This window comes from Panthera uncia, assembly GCF_023721935.1.
Source record: "Panthera uncia isolate 11264 chromosome E2 unlocalized genomic scaffold, Puncia_PCG_1.0 HiC_scaffold_19, whole genome shotgun sequence".
NCBI lineage: Eukaryota > Metazoa > Chordata > Mammalia > Carnivora > Felidae > Panthera > Panthera uncia.
In genome coordinates this window covers 7603464-7623190 of record NW_026057588.1, presented here as the reverse complement: position 1 = coordinate 7623190, position 19727 = coordinate 7603464, and the positions used below count along the sequence as shown (strand labels likewise).

Below are 19727 nucleotides of genomic sequence, written 5' to 3'. Positions count from 1 at the left end.
CCCCCGCCACTCCCCGCCCGTCCCATCCCCCCCCCCCTCCCCCGCCTTGGCATGGGAAGCGGAAACGAGGCGGACGGTGCCAACGTCCGGCAGGTGTTCATTTCAATGGGTCTCGGACTAATGTTTTTCTCCAGACCCCGCAACCCGACCCTGGGCTGGTTTCGCGTCCCCAACCCCGAATCTTGAAAGTCTTTAGTGGGGAGGGGCGCACGGCCTTGCACTTCCTTCTCAGCAGAGTCGCAAAAGGGATTCGCGCGAGTTATCCCTCCTGCCTCTCTATGCGTTCCCAGAGGCCCCCAACTGACATCCCCCCAACACCCGAGTCTCTGACAAAGTCCTTCGAGACCCCTCAGGTGGTTAGGGAAGGGTGAGCCGTCGGCCTATATTCCTGGGTCTGCAGGAGGAGGGGGTTGGGAGCCCGGATTCCTGGGTCTGAGGCTGGGGGCCTGGAAAATGACCCTCTGTCCCAACTCCCAGGGCTCTAGCGTGACATGGCTGAAGCGCACCAGGCCGTGGGCTTCCGACCCTCGCTGACCTCGGACGGGGCCGAAGTGGAGCTCAGTGCCCCCGTGTTGCAGGAGATCTACCTCTCCGGACTGCGCTCTTGGAAAAGGCACCTCGCCCGTTTCTGGGTGAGGAGGGCCACGCTTGGTTTCCTTCCAAGACTCCGGTTACGTGTTTCTGGGGTGCCCGAGGCCCACTTCTGGGATCCTATCCCTCCCCACCCCCACCCCCCCTTCTGGGGGTTTGGATGTGGACTTTCAGGACCCCCTTAAAGCCATTTCTGGGTTTTCTGAGGCTCACTTCCTCCCCTACTGGGAACCTCTATTCACCCCTTACAACCACTTCCTGGACCACTTCCCTCTGTCCTCAGACCCGCAAACCCAACTTCCACCCAATTTCTAGAATTCAGACCCCTTCCCCCCACCCCAGGTGCTCCCCTCACCTTTCCCTTTCATCTTCAGGTGCTAAACTCGGTGCTCTTCATTTCAGAACGCTGTGACCCGGGGAAGATCTTGGTTAGCCCACACCCCAATCCTGAAGGCCCGCACCCCAATCCTCCTCCTAGCCCGAGCCCCTGGGTCTGAGGCTGCCTCCTCAAGCCTGCCGCTGAACCCCCAATTCCCCTCTCCATACGCCGGGCGCCCTCCCTGTGGTTCCCAGACGTGAACCTCCAAATGTCCGTAGGCACTTCACCACTGCCCTTGTTCTAGAATGCCCATGCCCGACGTCTAACCAGAACCCACGCCTGCCCCAGGGTCACTAGTTCTAGAAGTCCGGCACTGGGTACATATAGTGTCTCCCTGGTGGTCACGCCCTGTCTGAACGCAAGTCTGCAACGCCTGCGGGGTTGGCCGAGACTGACTCTGAATCCCGGCCCTGCCGCTTACTAGCTGTGTGGCCTTGGGCAAGTACTCCTCTCTGAGCCTCAGTTTCCCCACACGTAAAACAGGGGTGATGATAACAGCTCCCCTGACGGGACAGTCGAGGGGATTAAATGAATTGTGACATGTAAGCACTGAGCGAACTGCCTGGGCCCTGGCAAGTGCCAAGTAAGTGTTAGCTTTTGATAAGATTGTTCTTTATTCAGTAACCAGGTGTCTGGCTGCCTCAGTCGGTGGAGCGTGTGACTCCTGATCTCGGGGGTGTGAGTTCGAGCCCCACGTCTACACCCAACATGGGTAGCCCCCCCCCCCCCCCCACACACACAAAGAGCTTCTTCAGCCCCGCCCCTGGAACTTCCTGGGCCTCAGGCTAATTCATCAATTAGAACGTTATCGTGTGGACATTAACCTGGGGTTAAATACATAAACACATATCTACACATATACATATATTTTTACTTTATTTTTTTAATGTTTATTTATTTTTGAGAGACAGAGCACGAGCAGGGGAGGAGCAGAGAGAGAGAGAGGGAGACACAACATCCGAAGCAGGCTCCGGGCTCTGAGCTGTCGGCGCAGAGCCCGACATGGGGCTCGAACCCACGAACTGTGAGATCACGACCTGAGCCGAAGTCAGACTCTCAACTGACTGAGCCACACATACATTTTTAAAATTAAGGTATCGTTTCATTCAGAAAAAAATGCACAGGTTCTTAAAAGGTACAGTCCTTGAATTTTGACAATACTTGTGCACCCAACTTCCTAGCAAGACAGAATTGCCGCCATTCTAGAATGTTCCTTTGAGCCCTTTTCCAGTTAGCCCCCCCCCCCCCCCGACTCAAAGCAACCGCTGTTCTGGTTTCTATACTTATAAGTGGATTTTGACTAGTGCTGCATTGTTGAAAATTTTGGCCATCACCACCCCTACTTTTGAGTCAAAACCTAAAGCCCTTCTCAGAGTCAGTCCCCTATGCCTGGTGGGCCCCACCAGACCCTGTCATTAGTATTAATTGATCATTGTAATAGTGATCGTTCTTCCCTTTCTATCACATAGCTGCCTCTCTCCCTGTGGGACATTGGATGCTCTTCTGTCCTTTCTCTTCCATTCTGGGACCTTAGGAGCCACCCTGAAGTCGTAGCTCCTGGAACTTGGTTTCAGGGTGAGGGCTGTGCCCTCAGCAACCGCAGGGCTGAAATTGCATAGACGTCCTGCTAAGCCGTAACTTTGTCACATAAAATGGCGTCCCTGACAGTCCCTGCCTCGAGGGGTTGTTGTAAGCATGAGCTGTCTTAACAGAAGGTCTGATGCAGAGAAGTGACCGCTCCAACATCGCCATTCCTACGATCCTGGTGGTTCCACATAGGTCGTAAGTGCTGGGTGCCCTCTGGCGTGTTATTAACTTCTCTGAGTCTCTGCTTCCTCGTTTCGAAAATCACATCAGGTCATATTTAGTGTGTCTTGGGCTCTACACTCACCAAACCCTTTAAATCTATTGCTTGCGTGTGACCCTTGATTTCAGGGTCGTGAATTTGAGCCCCGTGTGGGGTGTAGAGATGACTTAAAATCTTTTTTTTTTTTTTAATTAATTTTTAAGTTTGTTTATTGATTTTTGAGAGGGGCAGAGACGGCGCGAGCAGGGGAGGGACAGAGAAGGAGAGAGAGAGGGAATCCCAAGCAGGCTCCATGCTGCCAGGCGCAGAACGAGATGTGGGGCTCGAACTCACGACCTGAGCCAAAACCAAGAGTCGGAGGCTCAACGGACAGAGCCGCCCAGGTGCTCCCCAAATAAAATCTTTTACAAATAAAAATCAAAGTAAATAAATGTATGGCTCATCTGATCTTCATTATAGCCTTCTAAGGTAGACCTATTCTCTGTCCCACTTTACAGATGAGGAAACAGAGGCCCAGAGAGGTGCCTTCAACTTTCCCAAGGTCACACAGCTGCCAAGATGCAGTGCTCGGGGCAGGACTAGAATTAGCAGTCTGGCTGTGGAACCCATACCCACGCCTGCTATCCTGCTTTTCTAGAACGTGGTCCCAGGACCCATGCCATGGGGCTGTTGTGAATGACGTGCAGTGGGTCCTTTGGGCCAAGCACGTGGCACAGCGCACATGTGGGCTGTTCAGCAGCAGGAGGTCAGAGTGTTTCCTGAGATGGTTTCCAAATGAATATGAGAGGCAGCGGACCCCAGGCGCCCCCGTGTGGAACTTTGCACTACATCCTGTTGCATTAGGGTCACAAGACATCTGGACGACTTGAGGGGTTGACAGTGGGCCCTCTCTGGCTTGGGACACGTTCTTCAAACTTCTTGTCTGCTCACTTTCTTCGCCCATGCGATAGAGATAATGGTATTTACTACTGTTTTGCTGAGATACAGGGCAATGCAATGATTTATTGAGGCATCTCGTCCTTGGGAAGGGCTCTGGAGACGTTTCCTGTTATTACGAAGCCCTGTTCTGCCGCGATCCCGAGCCCCGGATAAAGGAAGAGACTGCTTCTCTTAAAAAGAAATAATAAGGGGCGCCTGGGTGGCGCAGTCGGTTAAGCGTCCGACTCCAGCCAGGTCACGATCTCGCGGTCCGTGAGTTCGAGCCCCGCGTCGGGCTCTGGGCCGACGGCTCGGAGCCTGGAGCCTGCTTCCGATCCTGTGTCTCCCTCTCTCTCTGCCCCTCCCCCGTTCATGCTCTGTCTCTCTCTGTCCCAAAAATAAATTAAAAACGTTGAAAAAAAAATTTTTTTTTTAAAGAAATAATAAGCAACCAAAGAACCACAGTTGCCAGTAACCTTTTCTTGCCATACCAAGGGAAGATCGTCACATAAATAAATCCCCAACAGGAAGTAGGGTAGCCATAGAAAGAAAGGAGCATTGGTAATGATGTTTACTGAGCGCTTACTGTGTGCCTGGCTCTGAGCTATGCAATTCGCTACCCTCCCCCCTGCCCCCTGCCCCGCCAGCCCTCTTTGCTTTATTTTACTCCACAGTCCCTAATGCCACCTGCCACACTACCCTAAATCCTTTACTGACGTAGCTATTGCTCTGTCCCCCAGGAGAGCAGGGATCTTGCTGTCTTATCACTGCTGTAGGACCACAATAACTGTTTGTGGGAGGACATTTTCTCATCCCGTCCTCACGACAGTCCCATGAGCCAGGTACTGGGATTGTTCCCATTCCACAGATGAGGAAACAGACACAGAGAGGTGAAGCCACTTGCTCGCGGTCACTCAGCTTGTTAGTGACAGAGCAGAGGTTTGAGCCCAGGGCCCCAGAGCCCAAGTTCTAAACCGTGATCTCTGAGGCTCTCCCATTTGTTAAATGTGGGAAAAGAGAACGCGGTTTCTGGAGCCCTGATGGCAACGAATAGCAGCTCTTATCATGCTCTCTGTGTGACTTTGAACCCAAGTGGTTTCTTTTGCAAAATTAAATCACCGAAGTACCTGCCGCACAGAGATGTTGGGGGGGTTTTAAGAGTTCCGCCTTGGAAAAGGGGCCGGGCAGGTAGTGAGTGCTGGTTAAGCGTTAGGTATTTCCATGCATTTCCCAGTACTTTTGCATTCCTCATTCATTCCATAGCCACAAAGTTCTAGAAGGCCTGCTGAGCTCCAGCCCCTGCAGTATATGGAGGGCCATTTTGCCTGGGAGTGACCTCCTCCAGGGAGCCCTCCCTGACTCCTCCAAGCTGAGCATCCTGCTCAGGGCTCTTGTGCCTGCCTTGTTTTTATCGCATTAGCACTCGCTTCGTTCCTGACTGACTTCCCTGAGGGCATGACCCAGATCTCTCTGGTCCCCACTGGGTCTTGAGCACCCAGCTCGGGATTCAGCGCACACTGGGTGCTCTGTCAATGTCTAAGGATGGTGCTTAGAGGAGGATTAATTGATTGAATGGGTGCCTTTCCTCCCTGCAGAATGACTTTCTTACTGGTGTGTTCCCTGCCAGCCCCCTCAGCTGGCTCTTCCTCTTCAGTGCCATTCAGCTCGCCTGGTTCCTCCAGCTGGATCCTTCCCTAGGACTGATGGAGAAGATCGAAGAGTTGCTGCCAGACTGGTGAGCTCCCCCGCTTGGGCCCAGTAAACCTCCCTAATTCCTCCCCCTCCACCCAGTAAGCTTCTCTATCAGTGTGATGTGCCTGCTAAAGAGAAGTAATCTCTGAGACTTACTTTGGGTCAGATTAATAAAGGTACAGCATGAGTAAAAAGGAGGTGATTCCCCCCCTTCTCTCTGCCTATTTTCCATCCGGTCTGTTTCTTGCTAAGGGGGATGCTGACAAACTAGAAAATATCCAGACATGGTTATATAAGCACCGAGAAAAGTAGGAGCCCTACTGGCCTTCAGTTGTGTAGCCTTAGGCAAGAGACTTAACCATTCTCGGTGTTAGAGTCTTCCTCTATAAAATACAGGTAATAGGGACATCTGGGTGGCTCAGTCAGTTAAACGTCTAACTTGGGCTCAGGTCATTATCTTGTGGTTCCTGAGTTCGAGCCCCGTGTTGGGCTCTGTGCTGACAGCTTAGAGCCTGGAACCTGCTTCAGATCTGTGTCTCCCTCTCTCTTTGCCCCTCTGCGGCTCACACTCTGTTTCTCTCTCTCTCAAAAATAAATAAACGTTAAAAAAAATTAAATATAGGTAATAAGGGCACCTGGGTGGCTCAGTCAGTGGAGCACGCGATTCTTGATCTCGTGTTGTGAGTTTGAGCCCCACGCTGGGTGTCGCGATTACTTAAAAACAAAATCTTAAAAAAAAAAAAAAAAAAAAAGCATGCACGTGGAATATTCCATACAGTGCCAGAAGGTTACTAAATGGGAATGGTTGTGTTATTATAATTGCCATTTGGGGGGACGGTTTGGGAGCCGGGTGTGGGGGAAGTGACAGGTTCTAATTCTTGGCTTCGTCCTCCTGGGGAAGAAGGTTCCGATTTTGTACAGACAGTCCCACAGGGCAGACCCAGGATCAGAGGTAGAAATTTCCAGGAAGGCTAGACTTACCCCATCTACAGAGGGGAAGCAACTCGCTCCTAGTCCTCCAGGTGGGATTTGCTCATATGTCTATCTGATTGCCACTTTGCAAACATGTTGATTTACTGTGGTTTTAGATCAGCAGTTTCTTTCTTACATTTTTTTAAATTTCTTTAACGTTTTATTTTTATTTATTTTGAGAGCGAGCGAGCAAGCGAGCATGAGCAGGGGAGGGGCAGGGAAAGGGAGAGAGAGAATCCCAAGCAGATTCCACACTGTCAGCGCAGAGCCTGATGAGGGGCTTGAACCCACAAACCATAAGATTATGACCTGAGCTGAAATCAGGAGTCAGACGCTTAACTGACGGAGCCACCCAGGTACCCCTAGGAAACTCGATTTCTACGACTGACTCCAATTCTAGAAGATAGGCCCCCAGTCAAAAGATCAGGGTCAGAGACTATCAGGAAGAGCAGGGGCTGGTGGGGCTGGAGGGAAGGGGCGTTCTGAGGCCAGGAGACCCAGGCCCGGTGTCTCTTTCACTCCCCCAGGGGTGGACAGCACCACAGGCTTCGGGGAGTCCTGGCAGCCGCGCTGTTTGCTTCGTGCCTGTGGGGAGCCCTGATTTTCACGCTTCACGTGGCCCTGAGGCTGCTTCTGTCCTACCATGGCTGGCTCCTTGAACCCCACGGAGCCATGTCCTCGCCCACCAAGACCTGGCTGGTATGTGAAGGGCAGAGCCCTGCTTAGGCCCTCCGGGGACCCACTTCTCTATGTCCCTCTCTCTGGGACCCTGTCCATCTCTCTCTGGTCTCTACGCCTCCCCCTGGGTCTGTCCCCCCATTCTCTGGGTGCCAACCCCATTCTCTCTGTAGGTTGCCATGTACAACCCCCGATCCCGGTCCCGGATCCCAGGGAGGGGTGCAGTGACCCACTAATTCCCCGCTTCCCTCCAGGCCCTGGTCCGCATCTTCTCCGGTCGCAACCCAATGCTGTTCAGTTACCAGCGCTCCCTGCCACGCCAGCCCGTGCCCTCCGTGCAGGACACCGTGCGCAAGGTGGGCCCGCCCGCTACCTCCACGTGGGGCGGGAGGCGGGCGGGGGCGGGCGGGCGCGCGACCTACCATCTGCTCCTCGCCCCTCAGTACCTGGAATCTGTCCGCCCCATCCTCTCCGACGAGGACTTCGACTTGACGTCTGTCCTAGCGCAGGAATTCTTGAGGCTGCAGGCGTCGCTGCTGCAGTGGTACCTGCGGCTCAAGTCCTGGTGGGCGTCCAATTACGTGAGTCCCCCACCCTGAACGCGGAGGTTCTGAGCCCGCCTTCCTAAGGCGGGGTTCTACGCCCCGCCCCCCCGACACGCCCACAACCTGCAGGCCCGCCCCCTGCTCCGCGTTCTGAGTCCCGCCCACACGCTCCCGTAGTTTAAACCCCGCCCTAGGTGCTCCAATATTCTGAGCTGTTCGTACTCTCCAATATCCATCATGTGCTAACATTTTGAGCCTCTCCCGGGACCTGCATGCTCGGACGTGAGCCCGACATCCATTATCTAAGCCCCGCCTCCAGGGCCTGCCCACATCCACAGCTCAGCCCCCAACCCTCCCGGATTGGAACCAGAATTCCCGGACTCGGACGGTTCAGCTCCTTGCCCGGCAGGCCAGTGGTCTAAACCCCCCGCCCCCAGAGTTGTTCTGGTTTTATCCCCTCCTTTTGAGTAAGGGCATCCCCCCCCAAATGGGCTTCTATTCCGAGTTCAGGAGCTAGGCCTTTGGTAGTACTCTGATTTGAGCTCCTTGGGAAACTGAGGCACAGAGCAAGACAGCAACTCACTCAAATCGGGGCTTACAGGCCTCCTATTCTGTAGAAGGAAGTCATAAATAGGGGGCAGGCAGTGTGGGATCAGGTGGAGGTAGCAGCGAAGAAAGGTGGGGCGGTGTGAGCGTCTGCGGTGGGGGGGGGGGGGGGGGGGGGGGGGACGCCGCCACTGGACGAGAGGATCAGGGTTCCAGGAGGAGTATTTACTAGGCCTGAGCCCTGAAGGTTGGACAGAATTTGAACCGGTGCGGTTGGTAGGAGGGAATGGGCCCAGCGGAGGTGAGTAGTACGGCAGTTGTAGGACGTGGGCTGGGAACCAGGAGGGCATCGCTCGCTGGGACACAGGGATTGAAGGGTGGTCGTCAAGAGAGGGAATGGTTGAGTGGCGGGGAGTGGCCTGAACTCCAGCTGAGGATCCTGGACTTTTTATTGGGGGTGCTAGGGAGCCATGGGAGTATGCTGAACAGGGGGAGGTCAGGATCAGCTCTGGTGTGGGGGAAAGACTGGAGGGGAGACACTGGAGGCTGGGAGGCTGGAGAGGATGCGGGGGGGGGGGGGGGGGGGGGGGAAGGGCAGACAGGGGAATTGGGCCCGGGGGGATGAGGCAGAGTCAGGGGGCGGGGGTGGGGGGGTGGGGCTGGGACTGTCAGGCTGGGGGTGAGGAGATGCCAAGGGTGGCGCCTACGGGCCTCACGTGGGGGGGGGGGGGGGGGGGTGTGTGTGTCCCTGAGATGGGGAGAAGGGGAGCAGCTGTGGGGCAAAGGCACTGAGCTCCGTGGGGGCAGGTGTGACAGGCCTGGGGGTGCCGGGGACCTGCCCTGGGGCAGCTGGAGACCTGGGTGGAGGCTCAGGAAAGAGGCCTGGGTGACAGCATTGGACTTGGAAGGGAGGAGGAGCTGAGACACAGCCACGAGGGGCAGCAGCACGGACAAGCGCTATGGAGGGGACCGAGTCGTGTCTGGAGAGGGAGAAGGGAAGCCAGGCCTTAGTTTTTACATTTTTTTCCTTCAAGCTCTTGGACCGGAGTCTGTTCCAATGCGCATGCGCCTGTGCGTATGCGCGCGCGTGTGTACGTACACGCGCCCGCACACACGCACGATGTCTGTATTTCTTTGGACTTCTAAGGCACCACCAATTATAACATACCCTGTTATCTTATGTGTAACAAAAAAAAATGTGAAGGCCAACTAAAGTCTGACACCGTGCTTTCCTCTCACTTAGACTTTTTATCTATATTTTTTATTTATGCTATGTAAATTTTATTTCTATATTACATGTAATTTTTTTTAATTTGTTTTAACGTTTATTTGAGAGAGAGAGAAAGAGACAGAGAGAGACAGAGCACGAGCGGGGAAGGGGCAGAGAGAGAGGGAGACACAGAGTCGGAAGCAGGCTCCAGGCTCCGAGCTGTCAGCACAGAGCCCAACGTAGGGCTCGAACCCGCGAGCTGTGAAATCATGACCCGAGCTGAAGTCGGACGCTGAACCGACTGAGCCACCCAGGAGCCCCTACATGTAATTTTCAATTGCATAAAACATAATATGTTTATATATTTTATAATTTGTAGAAAATATAGATTTAATATAGTATATAAAGCATATGTAACCTAAATATGTATATTTGTGATAAAATGGACATAACATAAAATTTATCATTTTAGCCATTTTTAAAATACATTTTTAAACTTTATTTTACTTATTTTGAGAGAGAGAGAGAGAGAGCAAGAGCACAAGAGTTGCAGAGAGGGAAGGAGAGAGAGAGGATCCCAAGCAGGGAATCCCCATTGGGGCTCGAACTCACGAACAATGAGATCGTGACCTTAGCCAAAACCAAGAGTCTGTCGCTGAACTGACTGAACCACCCAGGCGCCTCCGTTTTAGCCATTTTTAAGTATGCAATTCAGTGGTATTAAGTGCATTTGCCGTGTCTGGAACCATCAGAACAATCTATCGCCAGAACTTTTTCATCATCCCAAACAGAAACTTGGTACCTATTAAGCAATACATCCCCATTCCTGCTTCCCCGAAGTGCCAGGTAACCTCTATTCTACTTATTATCTCTAGGGATTTACCTATTTTAGATTTTTCATGCACATAAAATCATACACGATCTGTCCTTCTGTGTCTGACTCATATCACCTGGCATAATGTTTTTAGGGTCTGTCCGTGTCGCAGTGCACATGAGAACTTCATTCCTTTTTATATTAAGAGCGCCTGGCAGGCTCAGTCGGAGGAGTGTGTGGCTCTTGACCTCAGGATTGCCAGTTCAAGTCCCACCCTGGGTGTAGAGATTACTTAAAAGTAAAATCTTAAAAAAAAAAAAAAAATCCATTGTAGGGATAGGCTCCGTTTTGGTTGCCCATTCATCTTTCGTTGGACACTTGGGTCTTGGTGATATGTAGTTTTTTTTAAGTTTTGCTTATTTATTTTGAGAGAGAGTGTGTGAGCAGAGGAAGGGCAGAGAGAGGGAAAAAGAGAATCGCAAGCAGGCTCTCCAGTCAGCATGAAACCGTGAGATCATGACCTGAGCCGAAGTCTCAGAGGCTGAACCCACTGAGCACCCCCCCCCCCCCCCCCCCCCCCCCCCCGGTGCCCGGCCGTGTGCTTTTTTGAACAGCTTGGTAGCATATTCCGGGACAGGAGTATAGCGCGATTTAGCTAACTGATCCCCAATTGATGGACTTCGGGGTTACTGCTGGTTACTGATCACCATGGCCTCCTTCTTTGAGTTCCACCCTCAGGGACTCGGCCGCCAAGTCTTGGGGGTCCTGCCGCTCCCACTGCCCCGCTCCCCGGCTTGGCCGCAGCCACCCCAGCTGTGCGTCTCTCGGCCCCACTCCTAGGTCAGTGACTGGTGGGAAGAATTTGTGTATCTGCGCTCCCGGCACTCGCTGATGGTGAACAGCAACTATTACATGATGGTGAGGAGGGAACGTCGGGGCTGGGAGCCGGGCGGGGCCGCCGGTCAAGGATCTAGGGTTGGGATGTCTCTGTAGGAGGTGGAGCTTCGGGGCCGTGACCCGAATCAGAGTCTGTGGTTCCCCATCCCGCCCTCTGTTGGGGTCAGGATCTGGGTTTGGGGGTCAGTGTCCCCGTGAGGGGCACGCCTGACCCCGGGCGCTTTGCGGTCCCCTCGGCTGGCCCCCAGGACTTCCTGTACGTCACTCCCACGCCGGTGCAGGCCGCTCGCGCTGGGAACGCGGTCCACGCCCTCCTCCTCTACCGCCACCGCCTGAACCGCCAGGAGATCCTGCCTGTAAGAGGGCCGCCCTGTGGGCCGGACACGGAGACTGCGGTCCTGTGGCCGTGGGGCCACGCGGGTCCTGGGAGGCAGTTCGGGAGCCCGTGGTCTCTTGCAGACTTTGCTGATGGGAATGCGGCCCTTATGCTCTGCCCAGTATGAGAAGATCTTCAACACCACGCGCATTCCCGGCATCCAGAAAGGTGAGATTCCTCTTGGCCCCGCACCGGCAGAGGCGTCAACAGTGTAGTAGCTGAGAGCATGGTCTCCTGGGTTCGAATCCCAGCTCCATCGCTCCCTAGCTGTGTGACCTGGGTAAGCTATTACCCTCTCTGCGCCTGGGTATCCTCGTCTCTGAAACCGGATTGTAAGGGTGCACAGGGTAGTGAGGGTGAAATGAGTACTTAGGACAGTGCGAGCCACCCAGGAAGTGCCTGATAAATGACCCTTGCTCTTATTCTTGCCACTGACCTTCGTGCCCTCTGCCCTTCCACCCACGCCGCCCCTAGACCACATCCGCCACCTCCGCGACAGCCGACACGTGGCCGTCTTCCACCGTGGCCGATTCTACCGCGTGGGGACCCACTCCCAGAGCGGCCTGCTGTCCCCGCGGGCCCTGGAGCAGCAGTTCCAGCGAATCCTGGACGACCCCTCCCCCGCCTGCCCCCAGGAGGAGCATCTGGCGGCCCTGACCGCTGCTCCCAGGTGAGGGCGGGAGATCGGGGGCCCCGGGGGCCCAGCCAGCCTCCCAGGGTTGTAGAAGGGCAAGGTTGGGGGCTGGGTGGGGGCTGGGGGGTACGGGGCCAGCCTGGGCTCAGGTACAGTCACCCCACCCCCCACTCCCCCTCCCCCTCCCCCACCCCCACCCCCGCCACAGGGACGTGTGGGCCCAGGTACGGAGTTCCCTGAAGACCCAGGCTGAGGATACCCTGGAGGCCGTGGAAGGAGCTGCTTTCTTCGTATCCCTGGACTCGGAACCTGCAGGGCTCACCAGGGAGGACCCCGCAGCTACACTGGATGCCTATGCCCATGCCCTACTGGCTGGCAGGGGCCATGACCGGTGAGTCAGCCCCTGGACTGGAACCTCACCCCAACCTGTGACCCCAGAACCCGGTCTCCAGACCTGGGACTCTGGACACTAGACAAGCAGACCCTAGAGCCCAGACCTGGGACTTCCGTACCTAGAGATCCTCAGACAACTTCCTAGATGTGCACGAGGCACCCTCGTGATTTCTGAGGTTCCCGGGAGAATCCCCGTAACCCCTCAGCTCCTCGTGAGCCTTGAACCTTGCTTGGCATGTTCCCTCGAGATGTCCCAATTTTCCAAGCCTTAGACATGCCTCAGAAACCATCTAGACTGCCTGGTGGAGACCTCCACCCTCTTAGAGATCCCTATACCAGCCCTGGTTCCAGAAAAATCCCCCCAGGCTGACACTCCTGCATTTTCCACCAAGAGCACCCAAGTTCCTTCTTGGCCCTGGCTCTCTGGTGACCACTTTGAATTCTCGCCTGCAGCTGGTTTGACAAATCCTTCACTTTAATCGTCTTCTCCAATGGGAAGCTGGGTCTCAGCGTGGAGCACTCGTGGGCCGACTGCCCCATCTCAGGACACATGTGGGAGGTGAGGCAGCCAGTCCCCTCCTGCCCTGGGGACCATCGGCCCCATTTCCAAAGACCTTCCTCTCCAGGGCCCTACGCTTAGGGGGAAGACAGAGGCTCAGACAAGCAGATACCAGATGGGTGGGGGGGGGGCACCCAGCAAAGAAAAGAGTGTCTGGGATTATGACCTTTTGATGAGTTGGCAGCCGGGGCTCAGAGAAGGGAAGTGATTTGGCCAGAGTCACAGAGCCAGGAATTGCAGAGCAAGAACATGGATCCAGAATGTTCTGAGACCAGAAAATGAGGCCTTTCAACCACAATACACTGAATCAGTGTGATGGCTTGCTGTGTGACCTTGGGAAAGTTACTCCCCTCCTCTGAGCCTCATTTCTCCCCTTCATCAGATGGAAGGGTTGGAGTTTCTTTTTTCTGTAAGCTCCCATCCAATCCTGAGAATCTTAGCATCTCGATCTTCTCTTTTTTTTTTTTTAATTTTTTTTTAAAGTTCATTTATTTATTTTGAGAGAGAGAGCAGGGAGGAGAAGAGAGAGAGGGAGAGAGAGAGACTCCCAAGCAGGCTCCACCCTGTCAATGCAGAACCTGATGCGGGGCTTGAACTCACGAAATGTGGTATCATGATCTGGGCCGAAACCACGAAACCGAAACTGACTGAGCCACCCAGGCGCCCCTCTATTTTCTCTTTTTTCTTAGTCCCTAAATCATAGCAGGTGCCGTCTACACCCTCTCAGGTTCCCACTCTTCCATAGCATTGCATGAGGTACTGGGTGAGGCCCAGGGTGGGATCCAGCATGTTTGAGGGGAAGGGAGGCCCCTTTCAGATCTTAGGAACAGCCCTGGGTAAGCATGGACTCTTCTGTACCTGTTTCGCATTTGTAAGATGGGAGTTTTCCCCCTTTGATGATACTGGCCGATGAAACTGTCAATTCAGTTTAACTTTCAGACCCTTCATATCAACCTGTGGTCTCTGTGCATCAACTTTGAGTGAAGAGATGTCACATAGAGTATGATAAAGATACGTGGAAACTCCAAGGCATAAAGTGTTTCTTGATGTTTGTTTCTAATGCGGAAATGGGGATCTTTATCCCGTCTCCCTAAGTTATCGTGAGAATAAGGGAAAGGCTGGTGGGTAGCAGGTGCTCGACCAGGGCTGATTTAAAATATTTAACAACAAAAACAAAACTAAATAAAAAATAAAATAAAATAAAATTTAACAACCATCAGGGCGTGGGCACCACTCAGTCAGAATGGACACCAACCCCCTTGGCGGCCCATGCTGTGCTGGGCTTTATCTCTCTGGTCTCAGGATCCTGGTGGGGGTGAGGGTAGCGGGTGTCTTGGGAAGTCGGGGGCCACCGTTGGTGGCTTTTTGTCTACTAGTCAGAAGTAAAAGGCCAGTAGGCACCAGCTGAGTATTAGTATCGGACTTACTCTCAATGAACTTGAACCTGAGAACTCACCTGTGAACATCAGAGGTTTCTGTTTCTCAACGACTGCCCCCCCCCCTCCAACCCCCAGAAGGGACTTACGAAAGCAAGTCCCTGGTTAGAGAGCCCTCAATCCAGAGGGAGGAAGGGACTCTGACAGCCTCTGTTTGTACACAGTTCACTCTGGCCACAGAATGTTTTCAGCTGGGCTACTCAGCCGACGGCCACTGCAAAGGGCATCCTGATCCCTCACTGCCCCAGCCCCAGCGGCTGCACTGGGACCTTCCAGAAAAGGTGAGACTGGGCTCCCGGGCCTCTCCTCCAAGTCTGCAACCCCCTGGCTTTGACTCTAAACTCATCCCCATCCCCAAACTCAATCCCACCCCGGCCCCATCTCCAATCCCAGCCCAATCCAGTCCTCCCCACCTGAAACCCCAACCCCCTCCCCAACCCAATTCGGTCTTCAGCCCAACCTCAGTCCCCCCCGCCATCATTAACCAGCCCTTCAGCTCCACGTTTGCCTCTGTCCCCATTTCCACATTCCACCCCTACCCTGACTCGATTTCCACCTTCGCTTCCCTCCCCACTCCCAGTTCTAACCCTACCCCATCCGTAACCCCAGCCATCCCTCCCTCCTTCCTCCTCTGGCAGATCCATCTGTCCATCTCTCTAGCCCTGAGGGGAGCCAAGACCTTGTCTGGAAATGTTGACTGCCACGTCTTCCCCTTCTCCCACTTCGGCAAGAGTTTCATCAAACGCTGCCACCTCTCTTCAGACAGCTTCATCCAGATGGCCTTGCAGCTGGCCCACTTCCGGGTCAGTTGGGTTCCTTGACCCCAACCCCTTCTCGGGACCTTGGTTCCCCTGGGCCCCCCAAGACCTCCCTTGTCAGCCCCTTTGGTGACGCTTTTTTGGTCATTGCCGCTGTGGGGCCGCCATCTTGATTTGTCTCCCCCAGTCACACATTCTCCCGGCAGGAGGAGGCGGGAGGTCCACACAGAGGTGGGTCAAGTCTGTGATTTCCAGAGCCCGGCTGACAGGCTTCTCCCTTCCTTGCCCCCCCCCCCCCCCCCAGGACAGGGGTCAATTCTGCCTGACTTATGAGTCAACCATGACTCGCTTGTTCCTGGAAGGCCGGACGGAGACGGTGCGATCTTGCACCAGAGAGGCCTGCAACTTTGTGAGAGCCATGGAGGACAAAGAGAAGACAGTGGGTGTGGGCCTCGTTTTGAGGCTTTGGTCATTTCCACATACTCGTTCATACACTTGCAAATATTTATGGAGCACCTTCTGAGGACCGGGACCCATGATGGGCATTATGGACAAAGGAGGACCCAGACCTGGTCTCCTACCTCAAGCTGCTCACTGGTGGGGAGAGACAGAGATATTTCAGTGCAGTGTGATACTTGCTTTAGTTGGGGGGGGTCGCACAGGGCACTGGGGGATCACCTAACAGGGACCTCTGGTTCCACAATGTGTCTCTCTTTGATTATTTAACCTCTATGTCACCTTAGGACTTGCATTTGTACCCCTCCACATATTCCTAACATTACCTGTCTGCTCAGAAACCCCCCACGCACCTCTGTTCCCTTTCCCGCTACCTATTATGGTTCAATGGAAGGACCTGGGGCCCTGGATCAGACAGACCTGGGAACCCACCTGCCTCTGCTTTGCCTTGTGACCCCGGGCAGGTGACTCCCCCTCTCTGAGCCTGTTTCCCCTCCGCAAAGTAGAATTGGTATCTCTGCCTTGCAGGGAGTTTGCAAGCTGGGTTGAGGCCAGGGGTGTGGCAGGCCCCAGCAGTAAGCCCACTTCCTGTCTTTCCATGACCTGTGACCTCCCGGGGGGACCCCAGGAACCACAGCGCCGTGCCATGTTCCGCCTGGCCGTGGAAAAGCACCAGGCTCTGCTGAAGGCCGCGATGAGCGGACAGGGGGTCGACCGCCACCTCTTCGCTCTCTACATCGTGTCCCAGTTCCTGCACCTGCAGTCGCCTTTTCTGGACCAGGTTAGGGTGCAGGGAAAGAGGGAAGCGGGGAACCACGGGAGAAGAGAGGGACTTCAGGACGAGGAGGGTGAGGTGGGCAAAAGGAGGCGTTAGAGGAGAGAGTTGGGGCGGGGCGGTGCTGCGGCAAGAGAGGAAGGGAGAGGGCAGGGAGGGAAGAGGGGGAGAGAGAAGGGGAGAGGAGGCGGGGTCAGGGAGGCGAGGGGGCGTGGTCAGGTGGGGGCGTGGTCAGGAAGACCGAGGGAAAGGCGTCGGGGGGCGAGGGGGAGGCCGGAATGGGCCCGGGCTGCGTGGAATGGAGCTGAGCCAACGGGGCGCGGACCGGCTGCTCTTTTGGTCTTCACTGCATCCTCGACCGTCTTCTCTCTGTCCGTCAGGTTCACTCTGAGCAGTGGCAGCTGGCCACCAGCCAGATCCCCGTTCAGCAAACCCACCTGTTCGACGTCCACAATTACCCCGACTATGTTTCCTCTGGTGGGGGATTCGGGCCTGTGAGTGCCCCGGGGCCTGACCCCACCTCCCTGGACGTGGGCCCCGAGGGAGGAGGGAGTTCGGGGCCGCGCTCCTGCCTAGTTGGGGAGGAGGGGCCTGGAGGCTAGTTTGTCCCCCCTGCCTCTGCCCCTCTCCAGGCGGATGACCACGGTTATGGGGTTTCGTACATCTTCATGGGGGATGACACCATCACCTTCCACATCTCCAGCAAAAAATCTAGCACAAAAACGGTGAGACAGGGGTGCCTGGGTGGCTCCGTTGGCTAAGCCTCCGACTTCAGCTCAGGCGTGATCTCACTGTTTGTGAGTTCGAGCCCTGCCTCGGCTGTATGCTGACAGCTCAGAGCCCGGAGCCTGCTTCTGATTCTGTGTGTGTGTCTCTTTCTCTGCCCCTCTCTTGCTCATGCTCTGTCTTCTCTCTGTGTCGCTCTGTCTCTGTCTCTGTCTCTCTCTCCCAAGAATAAACATTAAAAAAAAATTTTTAATGGGGAGACAGGCTGGAACCCCCCCCCCGCCCCCCCGCACCCTCCTCCCTCAGGACCCAGGGGTCTGGACTCCTAGCTCCCTTTTCTCCTACAACCTGGGAGTCCAGACCAGCTCCCTCTTCTACAAGCTAGGAGTCCAGACTCCTGGCTCAATGCTGCCCCCGGACCCAGGAATCGCAGTCCCCTGCCGCCTCCTCCGTCAGACCAGCCCTCTTGTCTTCCAGCGCCGAGGAACCCCCTGTCCCGGCTCCTCCTGGACATGACGTGTTTCTCCTTCCAGGACTCCCACCGGCTGGGGCAGCACATCGAGGATGCATTGTTGGATGTGGCCTCCCTGTTCCAGGAGGGGCCGCGCCCTAAGCTCAGGTGCAGAGGGTTACAGGAGGAGGACTCGGGGCACAGGCATGGCTCTCTCCCCTGCCACACTGGGGGCTCCAGGGCCCCCACGAAATCCACCAACCTTTGACCCCTTCCAGCAGGGAGCTGGCCTCCCCAAGAACTAGGGAGAGGGTCTCTACGACTGGGTTGGTGCAGGACAAGAGGCAGCCTGTTTGGGTTTGGAAATCCCGCATCTGGTCCAATAAAGACGTGTAAGCTGGGTGTGTGGTGTTCGCTATGCCGTTGGGCTCACAGGGGGTGGGAGGGGTGAGGATCAGGGTGGAGAAGAAAAGTTCCCCTCCGTCCCCAGGCCCAACCGTGAATTCTCCATTACGATCAACTTCAGGCACACCCCCCAACCCTGCCCACTCCTACTGAATTCCCGGCTCCAGTCACACCGGACCCAACCATCCGAGGCCAGTCTCAGTCAAATAACCCCACAAATTCTCATTAGCCCAGTTCCTGCTGCCCCAACACCACTGCCCACCCCAAACCTCAAGACCGACACCGTTCCAGCCACCCTTGTCGAGACCTCCGATGAACCCCCCAAAATTCTTATTCCTCAGCCCAACCCCGGCCATTCCAACCTCCTCCTCAGTGACGGATGCCACTCCCACAACTGGGAAAGGCTCTGCCTAATGTTCCGCCTGACCGTTGTCGCGATCCCAAAACCAATGACTCCGCAACGCCACACCCCACTACCCCCGACAACACAACCACAACCGGAAGCATACAAACGGCGCAAAAACATCCAACTCCAACCTCCGCCACCCGACCAAAACTGCCATCCAATCTCCGCCATACCCCAAACTTAAAATTGGCCCAGAGTTATGCTTTAAACACCGCACTCCTCGATCACACCGCTACTCGACCCCCAGTACCGCTACGACGCCCGCCGGCTCAACTCAAGCCAGGTCACCACCAACCCCGTCTGACCACACCAAGGCCCCAGTGGTCCAGCCCACCAGTGCCATGATTCCTGTACTCCATGACGCCAAGCCCTGTGGTCTCCACCACATCGAGCGTAACAACACACAAGCCCAACAACAAATTAAAACCGTGCACAGCTTAACCGCCACCAACCCAAACCTTCAGACCCAACCCACTAACTCTGGTACTTTCAAAAATGTCGACAAGTGGGGCACCTGCCCGGCTCAGTCAGTAGAGCGTGCGGCTCTTGATCTTGGGATCGTGAATTCAAGCTCCATATTGGAGGTCAAGTTTACTTAATTAAAAAAATTTTTTTTTCCACAAAGACTTCGGCACGCTTCCCTCCACAAGGTGGACCTTAATCCTTCTCCCCTTGAGTATGGACTGGACTTAGTGACTCATTTTCCTAAAAGAATGTGGTAGAAGTGACTGACGTGAAAAATATCCTGGCTTCCTTCTTGCGCCCTCTCGGGATCACTTGCTCTGCGGGAAGCCGTCTGCCGTGTCATGGGGACACCCAAGCAGCCTATGGAGAGGCCCACGTCACGAAGAACTGAGGCCTCCTGCCAACCACCAGGGAGGAACATGTGAGGGAACGATCTTTGAAGGAGAGTCTCCCACCCCATTCAGTCCTTCAGATGACTGCGGCCCAACTGACCTCTTAGATGTAACCTCATGAGAGGCCCTGAGCCAGACTCCTGCCTTGCAGAGTTCCTGACTTTCAGAAACTGTGAGATAATAAATGTTTGCTGTTTTCAGCTGTCATGTTTTGTTGTTGTTGTTGTTTTAATAGACAGCAGTAGAAAAGTTATGCAAACTCCAGGTACCTCAGTTTCAACCCCATATCCCTAACTAAATCCCATTTTCTTTTTTTTTTTTTTTTGTTTTTTTTTTTTTAACGTTTATTCATTTTTGAGACAGAGAGAGACAGCATGAACGGGGGAGGGTCAGAGAGAGGGAGACACAGAATCCGAAACAGGCTCCGGGCTCTGAGCGGTCAGCAC

At 54.7% G+C, this 19727-nt stretch overlaps 1 protein-coding gene across 1 annotated transcript; it reads left to right on the top strand.

Annotated features, from left to right (window-relative positions):
• The first annotated feature begins 35 nt into the window (after positions 1 to 35).
• Positions 36 to 19470, top strand: CPT1C (carnitine palmitoyltransferase 1C). Its single transcript, XM_049621111.1, has 18 exons — positions 36 to 632; positions 5291 to 5430; positions 6887 to 7058; positions 7292 to 7393; positions 7481 to 7618; positions 10993 to 11070; positions 11298 to 11405; positions 11509 to 11593; positions 11900 to 12095; positions 12268 to 12450; positions 12906 to 13011; positions 14612 to 14728; positions 15086 to 15250; positions 15510 to 15644; positions 16290 to 16442; positions 16817 to 16930; positions 17069 to 17161; positions 17696 to 19470. The coding sequence occupies exons 1-18, from the start codon at positions 492 to 494 to the stop codon at positions 17879 to 17881; spliced, it is 2412 nt and encodes an 803-aa protein (XP_049477068.1). The 5' UTR covers positions 36 to 491; the 3' UTR covers positions 17882 to 19470.
• The last annotated feature ends 257 nt before the right edge of the window (positions 19471 to 19727 follow it).

Excerpts from the sequence above, each read along its gene's own strand:
- CPT1C (XM_049621111.1), top strand. The coding sequence starts at position 492 with ATGGCTGAAGCGCACCAGGCCGTGGGCTTCCGACCCTCGCTGACCTCG. Across the intron at positions 633-5,290 it reads GGCACCTCGCCCGTTTCTGG|AATGACTTTCTTACTGGTGT; the intron begins GTGAGGAGGGCC and ends TCCTCCCTGCAG. Across the intron at positions 12,096-12,267 it reads GCCCTGACCGCTGCTCCCAG|GGACGTGTGGGCCCAGGTAC; the intron begins GTGAGGGCGGGA and ends CCCCCGCCACAG.